Below are 14,094 nucleotides of genomic sequence, written 5' to 3' on the forward strand. Positions count from 1 at the left end.
CAGAGTTACTCTTAAAACATTCAAAATAGCTGCCAGCAGTTGAAACTCAAAACCTTTCAGAGGGGCACGTGGTCTCCAGCTCACTCCAGTTACTGTTTGACCCATTTTGATTATTTACATTGTCCACCTCTCACCTGTAGTTCGTGACCCCTGCCTTAGAAATTCTGAGCAGCATCCTGTCCCATGGTATGTAGCAGGGGGTCGTGACTAAGAGCAGATTTATAGAGAAAGGCAAAACTGGGTTGGAATCTCAGTCTTGCTAGTTATAGGCTGTCACTTTGGACAGGTTACTTAACTTCTCTCAGAATGAGTTTCTTCACCTGTAAAATGCTGCGGATACCTTATTCAATGGTTTATAGTAAAAATGAAATAATACAGAGCATGTCAAGCACCTAGCACAGGGCCAGGCCCAGAGAAAATGTACAGTAGATGGTACTTATTAGTATCATGGTCTAGTCCAGTGATTCTCAATTATATGTGTGTATATCAGAGGCACCTGTGCAAAATTTTGAAAAACACAGATACCTGGGTCCCTATCACAGCTCTCCTCCAGAATCACAGTCTCCTAAGCTGGACCTGAGCTTGTGCATTGTTAAAAAGTTCTGCAGATAATCGGGATGAGTAAACCTGGTCAAGAATCATTGGTTGCCTGGGAAGATGGCAAAAAGAAGCACTACATTCTAAACTCAGTTCTGCCACCAACTAGCTGTGTGATCTTGGGCAAATCACTTAACCTCTCTGTGAGAGCTAGTTTAGCTATGATCTGCCCAGCAAATTTGGCCTTTCAGAATTACCAGTTTCTTCTGCGTAGATCGCGGCTGCAGTTGGAGACAGATGCCTTGGAGGTGGTGGAGGTCTATACCTGCTTCCCAAGTAATATGTTGAAGGCAAGTTTCAGATGGAACTCTACCACACCTAGAAACATGTGCAAGCAGGCACAGAAACAGCCTTCCACCTGTCCTGTGGGCCCACGAAGCTCCTGTCCTCTGTCCTGATAGGAGAGTGCATTGACAGCAACTTGCAGGAAAAGTTCCCTCAAGTTTGATGTGAGAATATTCTAGAAAGAGGAGTTGGCTAACCTTCTAGTCAAAGTCAGGTGACAGACTCCTCCTTTAAGTAGATAGACACTGAGTCAGAATCCTGAGTCGAGGGCTCCAATCCAGGGGAAATAGGCAATTGGGGTCACTAGGTGCAGATACCCTTCCCACGCAGGCTGGGAGTGCTGATGACAGTGTTTCTAGCCTGTCCGCATAGCTTCAATACCATTTCTGATGTCCTCATTAATAATTATTTTTATGCTAATTAAGAGTAACTAATTAATAAGATAAAGATAGCCGCCACACTTTAGTAGCTGCTTCTGGAATATGGCATTTCATTAGTCTTTTAGATGTGAACTAAACAGTGTATTCCTGTTAGGCCACTTCAGTCATAAAATCACTGCCCTATGGTATGGATTAAAACCAATGCACACATATATGTCACACTATATTTATGGAAGTATTTTAAAGTTAATTACAGATAACATAACATGATTTCTAATGTCCCATGCATAACTTCAGATTCAGCAGTTCTACAAATGAAGGGTCCTAATAAGTGTACTGCTTTCCAGCACAACTTGTCACTTTTAAGCCTCCTCTTTCTGGAAACCCCTCTGAATCCCCCAGGCCACATTGGTGCCCTTCCCTCACCGGTGCCCTCCTAGAACATAAGTTGCCTCATGGCAGCTTAGTCCAGGGAACATACAATAAGGATTCCACACTTTGTAAAATGGCATCGTTTTTGACTTACCCACATGGAACTGCATTATTTCCCAAATTTCAGTGATCAGAGTAGTACATCACAATTTTTTTTTTTTTTTTTTTTTTGGTCCTCTCTGCCTAACATCTCCACTGCTATTTTTCTTTAAATTGGCACACTTTTGTTTTAAACTTAAGTATATTCTTTAGCTTTATTCCACAGAGTATTATCCATAAAATCATGGTTCGAATGTGTTAGTTATGCATTTTTTCACATGTTAAAGTAAATGCATAATTAAATATTTTTAATATAATGTTGAGTGTTAACAAATATTTTAAATTAAAAGTAATCATCTCTGTGTTGCCTAGAATCAGTTCCCGCCCCTCCAGCGGTCTGCACACGGTACCGTGGGAACCCTCGCCGTGCTGTACTTGTGGGGTCCCTGCCCATCTCCCCACTAGACCGTGAGTCCCTGGAGGGGAGGACTGGCTTTCATCTTTGTAGCACCATGTCAGTAAGCCTGGTGCCTGGTGCATAATATGCATTCAATAAATGTTTGATGAATGAATGTCTCTCTTGCTATCACAAGTGAAATACCATTAGCAAATAGAAATATTTGCTATTTTCTCTCACTTTGATTTCCAACCTCTGAGAACTTAAGCACTCAGACATGGTCTCAAAACATAATGAAGCACCAAAACATGTAGAAGTGAAGTGATGCCAGTTTTTCTACCTCCTAAAAGGTTTTTTTTTTTTTTTTTTTTTTTTTTTTTTTTTTTTTGCGCTGTACGCGGGCCTCTCACTGTTGTGGCCTCTCCCTTTGCGGAGCACAGGCTCCGGACGCGCAGGCTCAGCGCCCATGGCTCACGGGCCCAGCCGCTCCGCGGCACGTGGGATCTTCCCGGACCGGGGCACGAACCCGTGTCCCCTGCATCGGCAGGCGGATTCTCAACCACTGCGCCACCAGGGAAGCCCTAAAAGTTTTTTAAATGACTATTTTCATTTCATTCCCCTAATGTTAAAGGTGGAACGGGGTAGGGATGGGGGTGTAAAATGGTTTTAAATTTACCTGACACAAGGCTCAAGGAAAATCTAAAGAACTTTAAGAGGGAGTTTCCAAGTAGAAAATGGTGATTGCAAAAAGCAGTGATCAAATTATCATCTCAGTTTCCCAGAGGAAGGACAAAAAGTGAATTCAAAGACCATGTTACTCTTTCCTAAGTAACACCCTTGGAGACATAGGAGGTCCTTGTGGCCTGCAGGCTCTGTACTCGTGCAGGGTCCTCCTGGGATCACGTGTGCTCTTCAGCCTCTGACCCGCTGAGGAACTAGGCATCCCTGATTCCAAAGTTAAAGTGCTTTACCCATTTTAGTGTGGGCTATCCCCTCCCACCCCAGCTCCCACCCTACTAGTTCTGTGCCCTACTTGTCTGCTTTATTCCGTCACACCCGAAAGCCTTTATGCTCCTTGACGGCAGGGACTAAAACTTTCTGCTTTAGACCCCCTGTGCCTCGCTAGTTCCTTGGACAGAATGGACACTCAGGAAGTATTTGAATGAATGAATGAATGAGTGAATGAATGAACAAACGAGCGAACAAACAAATGAGCAAACAAAAGAACAGGTGAGCCACCACATTTTGGTTTATAATAAACCTTGCCGACTTAACCCCCTGCATTTTAGTAAAGATCTGGAAGGAAACACATTTAAGAGAAAAACTTTCTAATGTCTGGAAGCATGCCTGTAGATGTCAGGATTAGTCTCATTATTTTGAGCAAGCTTTTACTTTTAACCTCCTTTAAACAAAATTTGATGATTCAATCTTTAAAAAATAATCAATCTTAATCTCAGAAAGCAAATCTTCCAAAGTAGATCAGTTGACTAAAACTTATAAATTAATGTTCCACTGATTTCAGTTACGTAGGAAATGTACCACATGAAATGTTTTTGAGGTTTGTCTCTCCATTGGTCTCCAGAAATGAAAAGCTGGGACTTAGAGAAATATTTATCTTAGCGTAGTACCTACCTTGAACTTTTCTCCTTGGTATTTACTGATATAATGTCAGATTGAAGCATTAGCATTTAATTACATAAAGCCTTTTAAAAGTTCAAGATGTCTAATTTGGGGGTTGATTGATTCTGTAAGCATTAGTTATATACATATTGAGTAGAAGAAAAGGGGCGTAAGTACTTATATTAAAAACATCTAATTTTCTTAAGCCTTTAAAAAATATACTTTTAAAATGTTTAAGGTGAAAAAGATAAACTATCTTGTTGGTTTATTTGCATTGGTTTTGCTTATTTCCCACAATGGCTAAGGTTGTTTTGTTCATAAAAAGGGAAGTGGTACTAACCTCAAGAGCAATTGCCAGGCTCGATTTGGGACATTGCAAACTTTCTCTAGCTTTACTTTAAACACACATTTGCAAATATGGCGCCAGTTTATTCTGGACAGTTCCTCCCTACACTGTTTAGAATCTTTGGCAGGCTTATTCCAGGAAAGGCACAGAGCTTGAGGCAGAGGGAAGAACACTGAGGATGCATTGTGTGCCCACTGGGCAAGCGTGTCACCTTACCCACAGCCCTGGAGTGAAACGCCCACGGTTGTGAAGTTGGGAAAACTTACTCCTCTGGGAGCCCTTTCACTGCACACATGACCCGTCCACTGAGATTAACGATGGTCACTCAAATAGAAAGCAGAAGAGGCTAAAATTATGTTTCTGATCATTTTTGCTGCCTTCTGAAAAGTTTGATTAGAAGTACAAAGTGTTATGCAAGATTCATTAAGTACTATATTACTCTACTTAACATTGTACAAAGTGCTCTAGGGAGGAATTTGTACAGAAAGAGCCTCTTCCTTCTACTTGCCTCTAGTGAGTTCTGTTTATTGAGTATTTCATGTCTCGAGAAAAGTGTAAGTTAAGGAAAACGATTCTGTGTATTCAAATGAGCACATCTAGAGAAATTCAGATTATCTCAAATTCAGAAGTATTATCTCAAGATCAGTATCTCCACAAGGGCTGTTTATCTTCTTCTATTTTCTATAAGGTGGGGTATGTTTATTGCTTATTTGACTGGAGGCTGGGGGCTTTCAATAACAATTGCAGCTGGTTCTGAGGACCCAAAAGCACAGCCCTCCGTAGTCTTTTCCTCCAACCCATGAGATTTAGGGATGTTTTATCATTTCTGTAGTACAGACATTTTCCCTGAGCCTGATTTACATGCATTTGGAGACTAACCTCAGTGAAATAGCTTCAGATATCAGGGTGTGTTCAGTATTGACAGAAAACAAGTGGTTTGCATTCTCTGTTTTACACTATTGAAAATAAAACACCATAATAATGAAGAAACATGGATTGTTGAAATGAATTTGCTCATCAGTATATTTGTTTTGGTCAAAAATAAAACTACTGGGACTTCCCCAGTGGTCCTGTGGTTAAGACTCCGAGCTTCCACTACAGGGGGCTTGGGTTCGATCCCTGGTCAGGGAACTCGGATTCTGCATGCCTCACAGCGAGGCCAAAAGATAAAAAATAAAATAAAATAAAAATAAAACTGTTAACCATAAACTAAGAAAGCCTCTGCACAACCTTCCTCCGTCATTTCCTTGGTCAGATTCTATTTTCTTAGTTTTCTTAATTTGTGCTAAGTCTCCAAGAAGGAAAAATAATCATCATCGCTCTGTCAGTACGCACTCTGGAATTTGTTTAAGCAGAGAGTCAGGTCACAGCACCACAGACCGTGCTTTTTTCTGCTGAGGAATTGTATTTTCTTGAGTTTGTACTGAACCACATGAACAAATCATTAAGTGACACAGTGAACGGGAAGAGAGAAGTATTCAAAAATTCTTTGACCTCTGCTACAAGGGTGGCTGACAGAAGACACTGGCTTTAATTGTTTGGTTGTCTCTTGCCAGTTTTTGTTTCAGTAAAACATTCCATGATCTCGAGGCAAAAGGTGATTGGGAAGGCAACATTTTGATTCTAATGGCTATATCTATTTTTCTTTATTCAGAATGATCAAAAATATTTTCATAGGTAAAATCAGATAGCATTTACACACAAATCATTCTACAGTTTAGCAGAAAGAGCCATATTAATTAGTACTGCTTAGGAAATGGAATTTAAACACAAGCCTGCAGATCTTTTACTTGTCTTTTGCTCTTTTTTTTAAAGGAAGAATATTTGATGATATATCCACTCCCAACAGAGAAATGAGTGGGCTGAAACAGGTTTACTGGTTTAGTTTGTTTATCGCTTTGTTTCCTAACAAGAAAATCAAATAGCTACCTGAATTTTTTTTACCTATATTAGTATATGTATATCTGTTTTAAACTCTCTTTCTTTACCCTGCAGAAAGGTATCTCTAGTACACTCTGATTTTTGTCTACTTTTATTCTTTTGAAAATAACATCCAGGGTTGTGTATTCCCATTTTAACATAAGAGGATTCATTTGCTTTGGAAGGGAAGCTTCCAGCAGCGTTGAAGATACGTAAGCTAATATATTTAGCAAATAATGTCAGAGAAACCTTAAAGCTGGTGTCTATCACATTTTACTGTCAGTAAGAACTGTCAGAATTCCTATTCTCAAGAGCAGTGTTCGAGATATTTAAAAATTGAAAATAAAAAACAGAATCCTAGCTGTGGCATGGTGCCCTGGATGGGATAGTCACCCCCAGTCAGTGACTATGGGGTTTATCGAACCTTGAGATTAGTCTAATATGCCACTGGATCTACCAAACACTGTATACTGTCTCAGCACACAGAGTGTGCCTTACCCTAATCTGACTGTTGCCTTCCTGCATAGGGAGCCTTACCCTGGTTTTTGCTTACACTAGCAGAACACCACTATGTTTATTGAAAACTACAGATGTAAATTCTTCGTGATGAAACCAAGATGGGAAAAAAGAATTCTAACTTCAATTTTTTTTTTAAGTTTAATAATTTATTGTGTTCCGTAAAGACAACACAGAACTATTGCTTAGCAACACTGGATTAGGCAGAAAATAATTTAAGCTCCCAAATGAGAAACATTTGTAATCGAATATGCTCTAACACTTGCTTTACCACATGGCTTAACACCCTTTTGCTCACACATGGTTAAACACATGTTTGAACTGATGTTTTAACACCCGTCTCACACATCTTTACGCCCTTTGTTCACATATGCTTAAACACATGCTTTGACACTCTCTAAGCTCTCACTGTTGAACACAGGCAGAGTATTGTCTTGGGTCTCATGTTCTAAAGTTTCATTGGTTCGTAGCCTTCAGCCAAAGACTGGTGCCCGGTAAAGTCACAGCTCTTTCTACAAGATGACGTCTACTATTGTGTGCCTTCAGTCTGTCTGGAGAAGAGAATTCCTCATGGAGGTAACCACTGCCGTGGTCCTTCGTGTCTACCACACCCCCGAGTGGTGGCCTTTTCGAATATTTCAGCTCAAGGGTGTGACATGTCACAAAGTATTGTTTTTCGCCCTGGCCAGTCTACTTGTATTTTCCCAAACTACCACACTCTAAAGTCTTCCTCATGGCCAGATGTAGAATTTAGCTGAGTTTCTTTCTCTTACATCTTACTTGGCAGTTTCAGCGGAGCTGAAAATATATGTACAGGAATGGGGTATTTGTGTTGCAGAAATCTGAATATAAATGGAAAAACTGTGGCCTCGCCTTGCTTACATGAGTCTGATTGCTTGGATCCTCTCTCTTCTTTTTGTTTGTGGCGCCTGCCATCCTCTTAGGCAAGGTGACTGCCTCCTCGTCACTCTGAGTCCCTAGACCTGCCATTGGTGGATTCATAAAAGGTTGTCTCTTCCTCCTAAAATTATAGGATTCTATACGTAACAGTGGTTTAGAGTGTGGGCTTCTGAGCCAGACTGCTTGAGTTTGAGTCAGCTTAGGTTTCCTCATCTGAAAAATGGGAATAATGACAGTACCTACTTTATTGAGTTGTTGTAAGGATTAAATGATGCAACACTTATAAATCACTGTGTCCATCCAGCACATAGTAAGTGCTCAAAAACTTACTATTTAATTACTCTTAATTCAAGTAGAATAAAAGAGTGACAATAACCTAAATCTAAGCTGTGCTCTACAGTTTATAAAATGTGTTTTATCCATATCTTTCTACGTTCCTGTCAGAACATTGAGAGGGATGTAAACATATCCCCATTCCAGAGAGAGGCAAACTAAGAACAGACATCTTAAGAACTCTGCCAGAAATTGCATAGCCAGCAGGTAGTGAGCTTGACTGCTGGTCCCCTGACATCTCAAGGCACTGTTTTTCCTACCATGTTACAAGACTAAGTCCTGTTACATGTACAGGGAAGTACCAGAAATGGCTCTTTCCATCAAAGAGCTTGCAGAGAAGGAAAGATACTGACAAATGAAAAGTAACTTCCATTTATTGAGAAATAGTTATGAGCCAGCCTATACTAGGCACTTTTTAGTAAGTCGTCTCTTTTAATCTTTACAGTAACCAGTTTGACAGATGAGGAAACTAAGGCCTAAACAGCATAATGAACATACCCAGAGTCAAAGAACTAATAAGTAACAGAACTAGAGCAAGGCTGATTCCAAATAAAACCCATGCTTTTTATCCATTACTCATATTGGCTCTCAACCAATAACAATAAATGAGTTCACAGACAAACTACAGCTATTGTATAAGTCAACTTTGGATAAAGTATAGTCTTCCCCTCATAATTCCTGGTTATGCTGCTGTGTGAGTGTTTGTTTCTTTTTTTTTTTTAACATTATAGAATGGATAACATAACAAGAAATAAAAGTTATGGGTGTTGTATGAAAGCATTTGTAAATTAAATCCACATTTAGTCTGTTCCCCCACCTTGATGAAATTCAGGCCTATGAAGTGTGCTGCCTGGCTAAATCTTCATGGAAATGTTCTTTTACAAGTAACCTGTTCTCATAATTATCTGAATATAAGAATCATTTAAATTCTGTGGCTTTCAGGTCCCAAAGAGTGTTAATGGATGTCAAATTAAATTATTTGAAAATGAACTCTACTTCACTGACTGGATCCTAGAAGGTCAATATTTAGGAAATTGTATGAAGAATGACACCCTTGAGTTTGGTGAGTTGGAAGGGCAGTTTTCATAATTGTTATTAATAACTCAAGCTATCTTCTTAGCTGTGTTTAAGGATAACGTAAAGGTGACTGGGATCCTTGAACTAACTTTCCATGTGAAATTGGTTGGGACCCAGATGCAAAGACTAACAATCAGACCATTTAAACACAGAACAGGACCAGCCAGGAATAGCAACACTTGGATGCCTGACTCACAGATGTAAGCAAGAATTAGTGATTACTGCAAATGGCTGGAAGATCCCAGAGGAAACTTTGGGAGGCTCTTCATTCCCTTTTGCCCTGTCCACAGAATTCTTAGTACAAATACCTGGCAGCATCAAAATACAGGTGCAGATTTGGAATACATAAAGCCTTACTTTGGTTTCTTTGTGTTTTAACTGAATTTCACTCTGTTGAGGTTCAAGATCAAACACTTGCATTTTAATGTAACATTTGCCAAATTTCCAAACCTCTAAGCACAAAATCCTCAGCCCTCATTTTTTTTTGCTTGCCTGGAAATCTAGGTAGCACTGAGCCAAAAGTAGAAGTTATGAAGTGAGATTTTACTTGATTAGGAACAAAAAAAGTCCTATGTCCAGAAATGCAGATGTGTACAGCAGTCCTAGGGGAATGTTGGTATTTGATCTCCAAGTCTTAAAGGTTCATGTTCCCAAGGTTAAGAGTTGCAGAGAGCCAACTTTTATTTGTAACTAATGCTGAAATTACTCTGGAGATTCTAGAAGTATTACATTACAAATCACTCAGCTTTAGAAATCCTACAGCTCGTGAGTTACAAATATCACTGTGTGAGAGAAAGGGGCAATAAGTGAAGGACATCATTCATAAACTTAATTTATACCATAGCAGCATGATCATGAATATACTGTATGAGAGTTTTCTTCTCAGTGAGTAAAGGGAAAGGGAGCATATGAAGTCCATGAGTCAAGACCCCAACTAAAAGAACCAGGAAGTAAAGGCCTCCTTGTCTGGGGGAATTTGAGTGGGGTCAGGGGGGCACAGTCAACTTGGGCTGCAATATCCTCCTTTTTCTAATATCTAACTTCATGACCTGGGGTGAGTTGCTTATTTATTGAGTGAGGCTTCCATTTTGGTGAAAGTTAAAGCCTAAGTATTTACAGAATAATATCCTTCAACAAGCATGGCACCAATGGCCATCTATGAAAAAGATACACGTAACAGTTCACCTCAAGGGGAGTACTTTAGTGGAACCAAATTCAATGTTAAAATCAAAAGTAGTTAAAGGCATTAATATTGTCACACAGCTGCCTGGGTTTTTTTTAACCTTAATAAACTCTATTCCTATAATAGGCACTTGGTACTCTCTGGTGTTAACTAGTTGGACTTGCTTTTTGGCTAGACCTTTCTTATTTTAAACTAAGTAGTGATCTGGTTCTTTGAATTTTCAATGACTTTAAGCCCAACAACAAAGCAAAGATGGATAAATCTGTGTCTTGGTTACAGGAGTAAGCTATTATAGGCAAAATTATACCTTTTAAACTTTTCACCAATAATATCTACTACTGGATGTGTTTGTTTTCATTGTGAGGTTAATCTGCCCTTGCTATGAAGTGTTTTTCTTTAAGAATTAAATCCATTAAATCATCACACTTTGTGGGAAGAGTTTTTAGAGTGATCTGAATGCATGATCTTAAAAATAGGGCTAGAATTTGGAATATAATGCATAACATATATAATTAATGTACAACATGTAAATGTGTGATATATCTTAAGGGGACAATATATAGGTAAAATATCAAAATAAAACACCCCATACATATCACCTACATCACACTAATAAATTCGAATTCAGGTTGTACCATTTGAACGACTGCCACTTCACTCATCCTCACTAATGATATTTTTCAGATCGTAGATTTTGATAGATGCACTGTGGAGTGTAGAAATAATCATCATTTAGGTAGCTGAAAAATAGCTTGCCAAAACTGATATAATGAAAGTTATTCAAGATGTTCTGTCAAAATCCTTTCCAATTAGTGTTGAGGTCTTAAAGGGCCAGACTTAGCTTTTTATTAATATGTTCGTTTTATTAATGTATTTTTGATATATGCATAGCATGACTACCTAATACATCCCATGATATTGCATAATTACAGTGCTTTTAATTTGTTATACCCCAGTCTATTCTCCAGTCTTATTTAAAATTCTAAATTACTTCACAGTTTCATAACTAATAACTCATTAGGAAGCCATGCCATGTACTTAAGGTTACCTCTAAGGCAATCCATATTTAACAATAAACTAGAGAAGTTCCTTACTACTTGACTGTCAGTGACCAGTTTAAATATTTAAAGTTATCATCTGACCCTTTGTCTAACCACTTTTAGAAAATGAAATAGTTTGTGTATAAAATGTAGGAAAGGGAAGTCCTTTCACATAGTCTTTTCCAAAATGAAGAAAACTAGCTGTCAGTAATCAAATACTTAGATAATACTCATATATATATATATATATATGACACCATGCTGATATTATTTTTAAAGATTAAAGGGCCCATTTTTTCATTTTCTTTTTTCTTGTTATTTTTTGACAAGACATAGAAATTTAAGTATGTCATTCTACAGTGATCAAATTCAGATTGGTTGTCTATCACCATGATAATTTTACATTCCTGTCTGTCTCTCTATCTTAAAAAGACAGCTTTTGACTTGTTTCTGTTCCCCTCCAAATGATGAGAAATTGAGACTATTGTTTTTAATGCCTTGCTTTCTTTACCTCGATAAATGAACACAGTTAAAAATTATAATGGTTCAACCCCTTGCTTATGGAGGTGTGTCTTCCCTACATTATTTAGACCTTGTCTCACGATCTAATAAGTAGCTGAATGATGTTAAAAGTAATCCAGCATAATGCTATGCTATAGTGATGTGTTTTAACTAATGTTTATTCAGTATCTATGTGATAAAAATAGTGCTAGGTTCAGTAGGGATGCAAACATGGGGAGATGTGGAAGATACTTCATATGAGGCAACGAGATAATTAGGGTCTACTTTCTGATGCTTGTCTTGGTCAGAGTTCTTAGATTCAGGAGGACAGAATCATCTATCTAATTTAAGCAGAAAGAGATTTATTAGAGTAGTGTATAGAGTCCTTAGGAAAGCCAGTGAAGCTCTTTTGGATGCTACAGAGCAGTAGAAGAGACCAGTCGGACTCTCCTGGGACTGCTCACTGCTGCAGTCTTACCCCGAATGGCACCCAGGATACAGGAACCGGACTCCATAATCTCTACCAGAGCTGTCCCAGAAGAGCCAAATGCAACCTCCTCCCCTACACACACACACACACACACACACACACACACACACACACACACACACACACACACACACCACACACACACACACACACACACACACATTTACCAGAAGTGCCTGTTTTCTCCCATGCCCCATGCAAGTGCCTCACATTGCTCACATCCCCTTGCCAAGTCTTGCACAGACATCTGCCTTGCAGAACCTGGGCAATACCTGGAACCTGGTTGGTTGCAAGAGAATCTCGAAAATGTAGTTTTTAGGTTTCTAGCCTTCCCAGTCAAAGAAAGCTGTTAAAAGGGATCCGGAAATGTATGGAATGAGCCAATACACAGTATCCCCCAGGGATGCTGTGAAATAGTGATTCTCAAATTGTATTCCAAGGAATCCTAAAATTTTGCTCGTGCACGTAAAGGTTGCCAAGGAGGAAGAAGAGACCAGACAAGCAGGTTTCTATCTGGAGCAGCTCCATGTTAATCTGATCTTCTGTTGGGCATGTCAACAATCCTTGAAGAAAAGTTTTATCAAAAAACAAAACGTTTTTTTTTTTCCAAGTTTCAAAACCATTGCTAACCTGCAAATACAGGCAAAACCTCAGAGATACTGTAGGTTCAGTTCCAGACCACTGCAATAAAGCGAGTCACACGAATCTTTTGGTTTCCAAATGCATATACAAAAATTACGCTTACACTAGTCTGCAGTCTCTGCAGTGTGCAGTAGCATTTATGTCTTTTTTTAAGTGTGCATATTTAATTTAAAAATACTTTATTTGGGGCTTCCCTGGTGGCGCAGTGGTTGCGCGTCCGCCTGCCGATGCAGGGGAACCGGGTTCGCGCCCCGGTCCGGGAGGATCCCACATGCCGCGGAGCGGCTGGGCCCGTGAGCCGTGGCCGCTGGGCCTGCGCGTCCGGAGCCTGTGCTCCGCGACGGGAGAGGCCACGACAGTGAGAGGCCCGCGTACCGCAAAAAAAAAAAAAAAAAATACTTTATTTGCTAAAACATGCTAACCATCATCTGAGCCTTCAGCGAGTCGTAGTAGTAACCTCAAAGATCACTGATCACAGATCACTATAACAAATATAATAAAATGAAAAAGCTTGAAGTATTGCAAGAATTACCAAAATGGGACACAGAAACATGAAGTGAGCAAAAGCTGTTGAAAAATGGCACCAGTAGACTTGCTTGACACAGGGTTGCCACGAATCTTCAAATTGTAAAGAACACAATATCCGTGAAGCACAAAAAAATGAGGTGTACCTACCTGTACACCTCAATCTCCTGTCTACTGCTTTTCTTGTTAGGCAAGGTGTCACAAATACGGCCTAGCATTTCTTTCCATGGCAAGCTTTTTAACAGACGGTCCTTTCTTAGCCAATATTTGAAAATAATTACAAATTATACTCTCTGTCATGTGTCTCGTTAGGGAAAGTGCTACTAACAGGCCCATTCATATTAGGGTTTATAAGGGGAAGTTACCACCTCCTGAGAACATCTCAGAACACCTCAGTGGTGGAGGGCTACCTGTGCTCATAGCCTTAGGGATGAAGAGACTGGACACGTTTAACTACTCTTCAGCTACTGTGTTTCATTTGACTTCAAAAACAAAATTAGCAGTAACAGGAGACAGTGGTTCCATGGGTTAAATTAATCAACGTGTGCTAATTAAATAACGTGGTGCCTCTACCATTGATGCCTGTTTCATTTGGTGGAGAGCTCTTAGTAAGTCGTAACCGACTTTGGTTTCTGTACTTTTAATATTTTGTCATTCGAACTAAATTGAAGGAAGACAGTCCATAGTTTAAACTGAAGAGAGAGCTATTACTTCACATATATTGGCCCTCATGAAAGGATTTCTTTTTTATCTTTTTTTTTTTTTTTTTTTTTAACAGTAGGTCCTTGTTGGTTATCTCTTCTTTTAAATATAGCAGTGTTTACATGTCAATCCCAAACTTGGAAGTGTTTCTCCCTCATTCCCTCCAGGA

The 14,094-nt window shown here is 39.2% G+C and overlaps 1 protein-coding gene across 15 annotated transcripts in view; it reads left to right on the forward strand.

The window, feature by feature from the left end:
• Positions 1-14,094, forward strand: part of VTI1A (vesicle transport through interaction with t-SNAREs 1A) — a 374,999-nt gene that overhangs the window by 235,299 nt on the left and 125,606 nt on the right. For 3 of the 15 annotated variants that reach the window (XM_028481265.2, XM_028481266.2, XM_055080973.1), the window contains one exon: positions 2,106-2,220. The exons of 11 other annotated variants lie outside the window; for them this stretch is intronic. In XM_028481265.2, the coding sequence (XP_028337066.1) occupies positions 2,106-2,205 (100 nt within the window). In that variant the 3' untranslated portion in view covers positions 2,206-2,220. Of the gene's footprint in view, positions 1-2,105; positions 2,225-14,094 lie in introns of those variants that run through there. One more of the 15 variants, XM_055080970.1, reaches the window with a different exon arrangement.

This window comes from Physeter macrocephalus, chromosome 20 (genome assembly GCF_002837175.3).
Source record: "Physeter macrocephalus isolate SW-GA chromosome 20, ASM283717v5, whole genome shotgun sequence".
Classification (NCBI taxonomy): Eukaryota; Metazoa; Chordata; class Mammalia; order Artiodactyla; family Physeteridae; genus Physeter; species Physeter macrocephalus.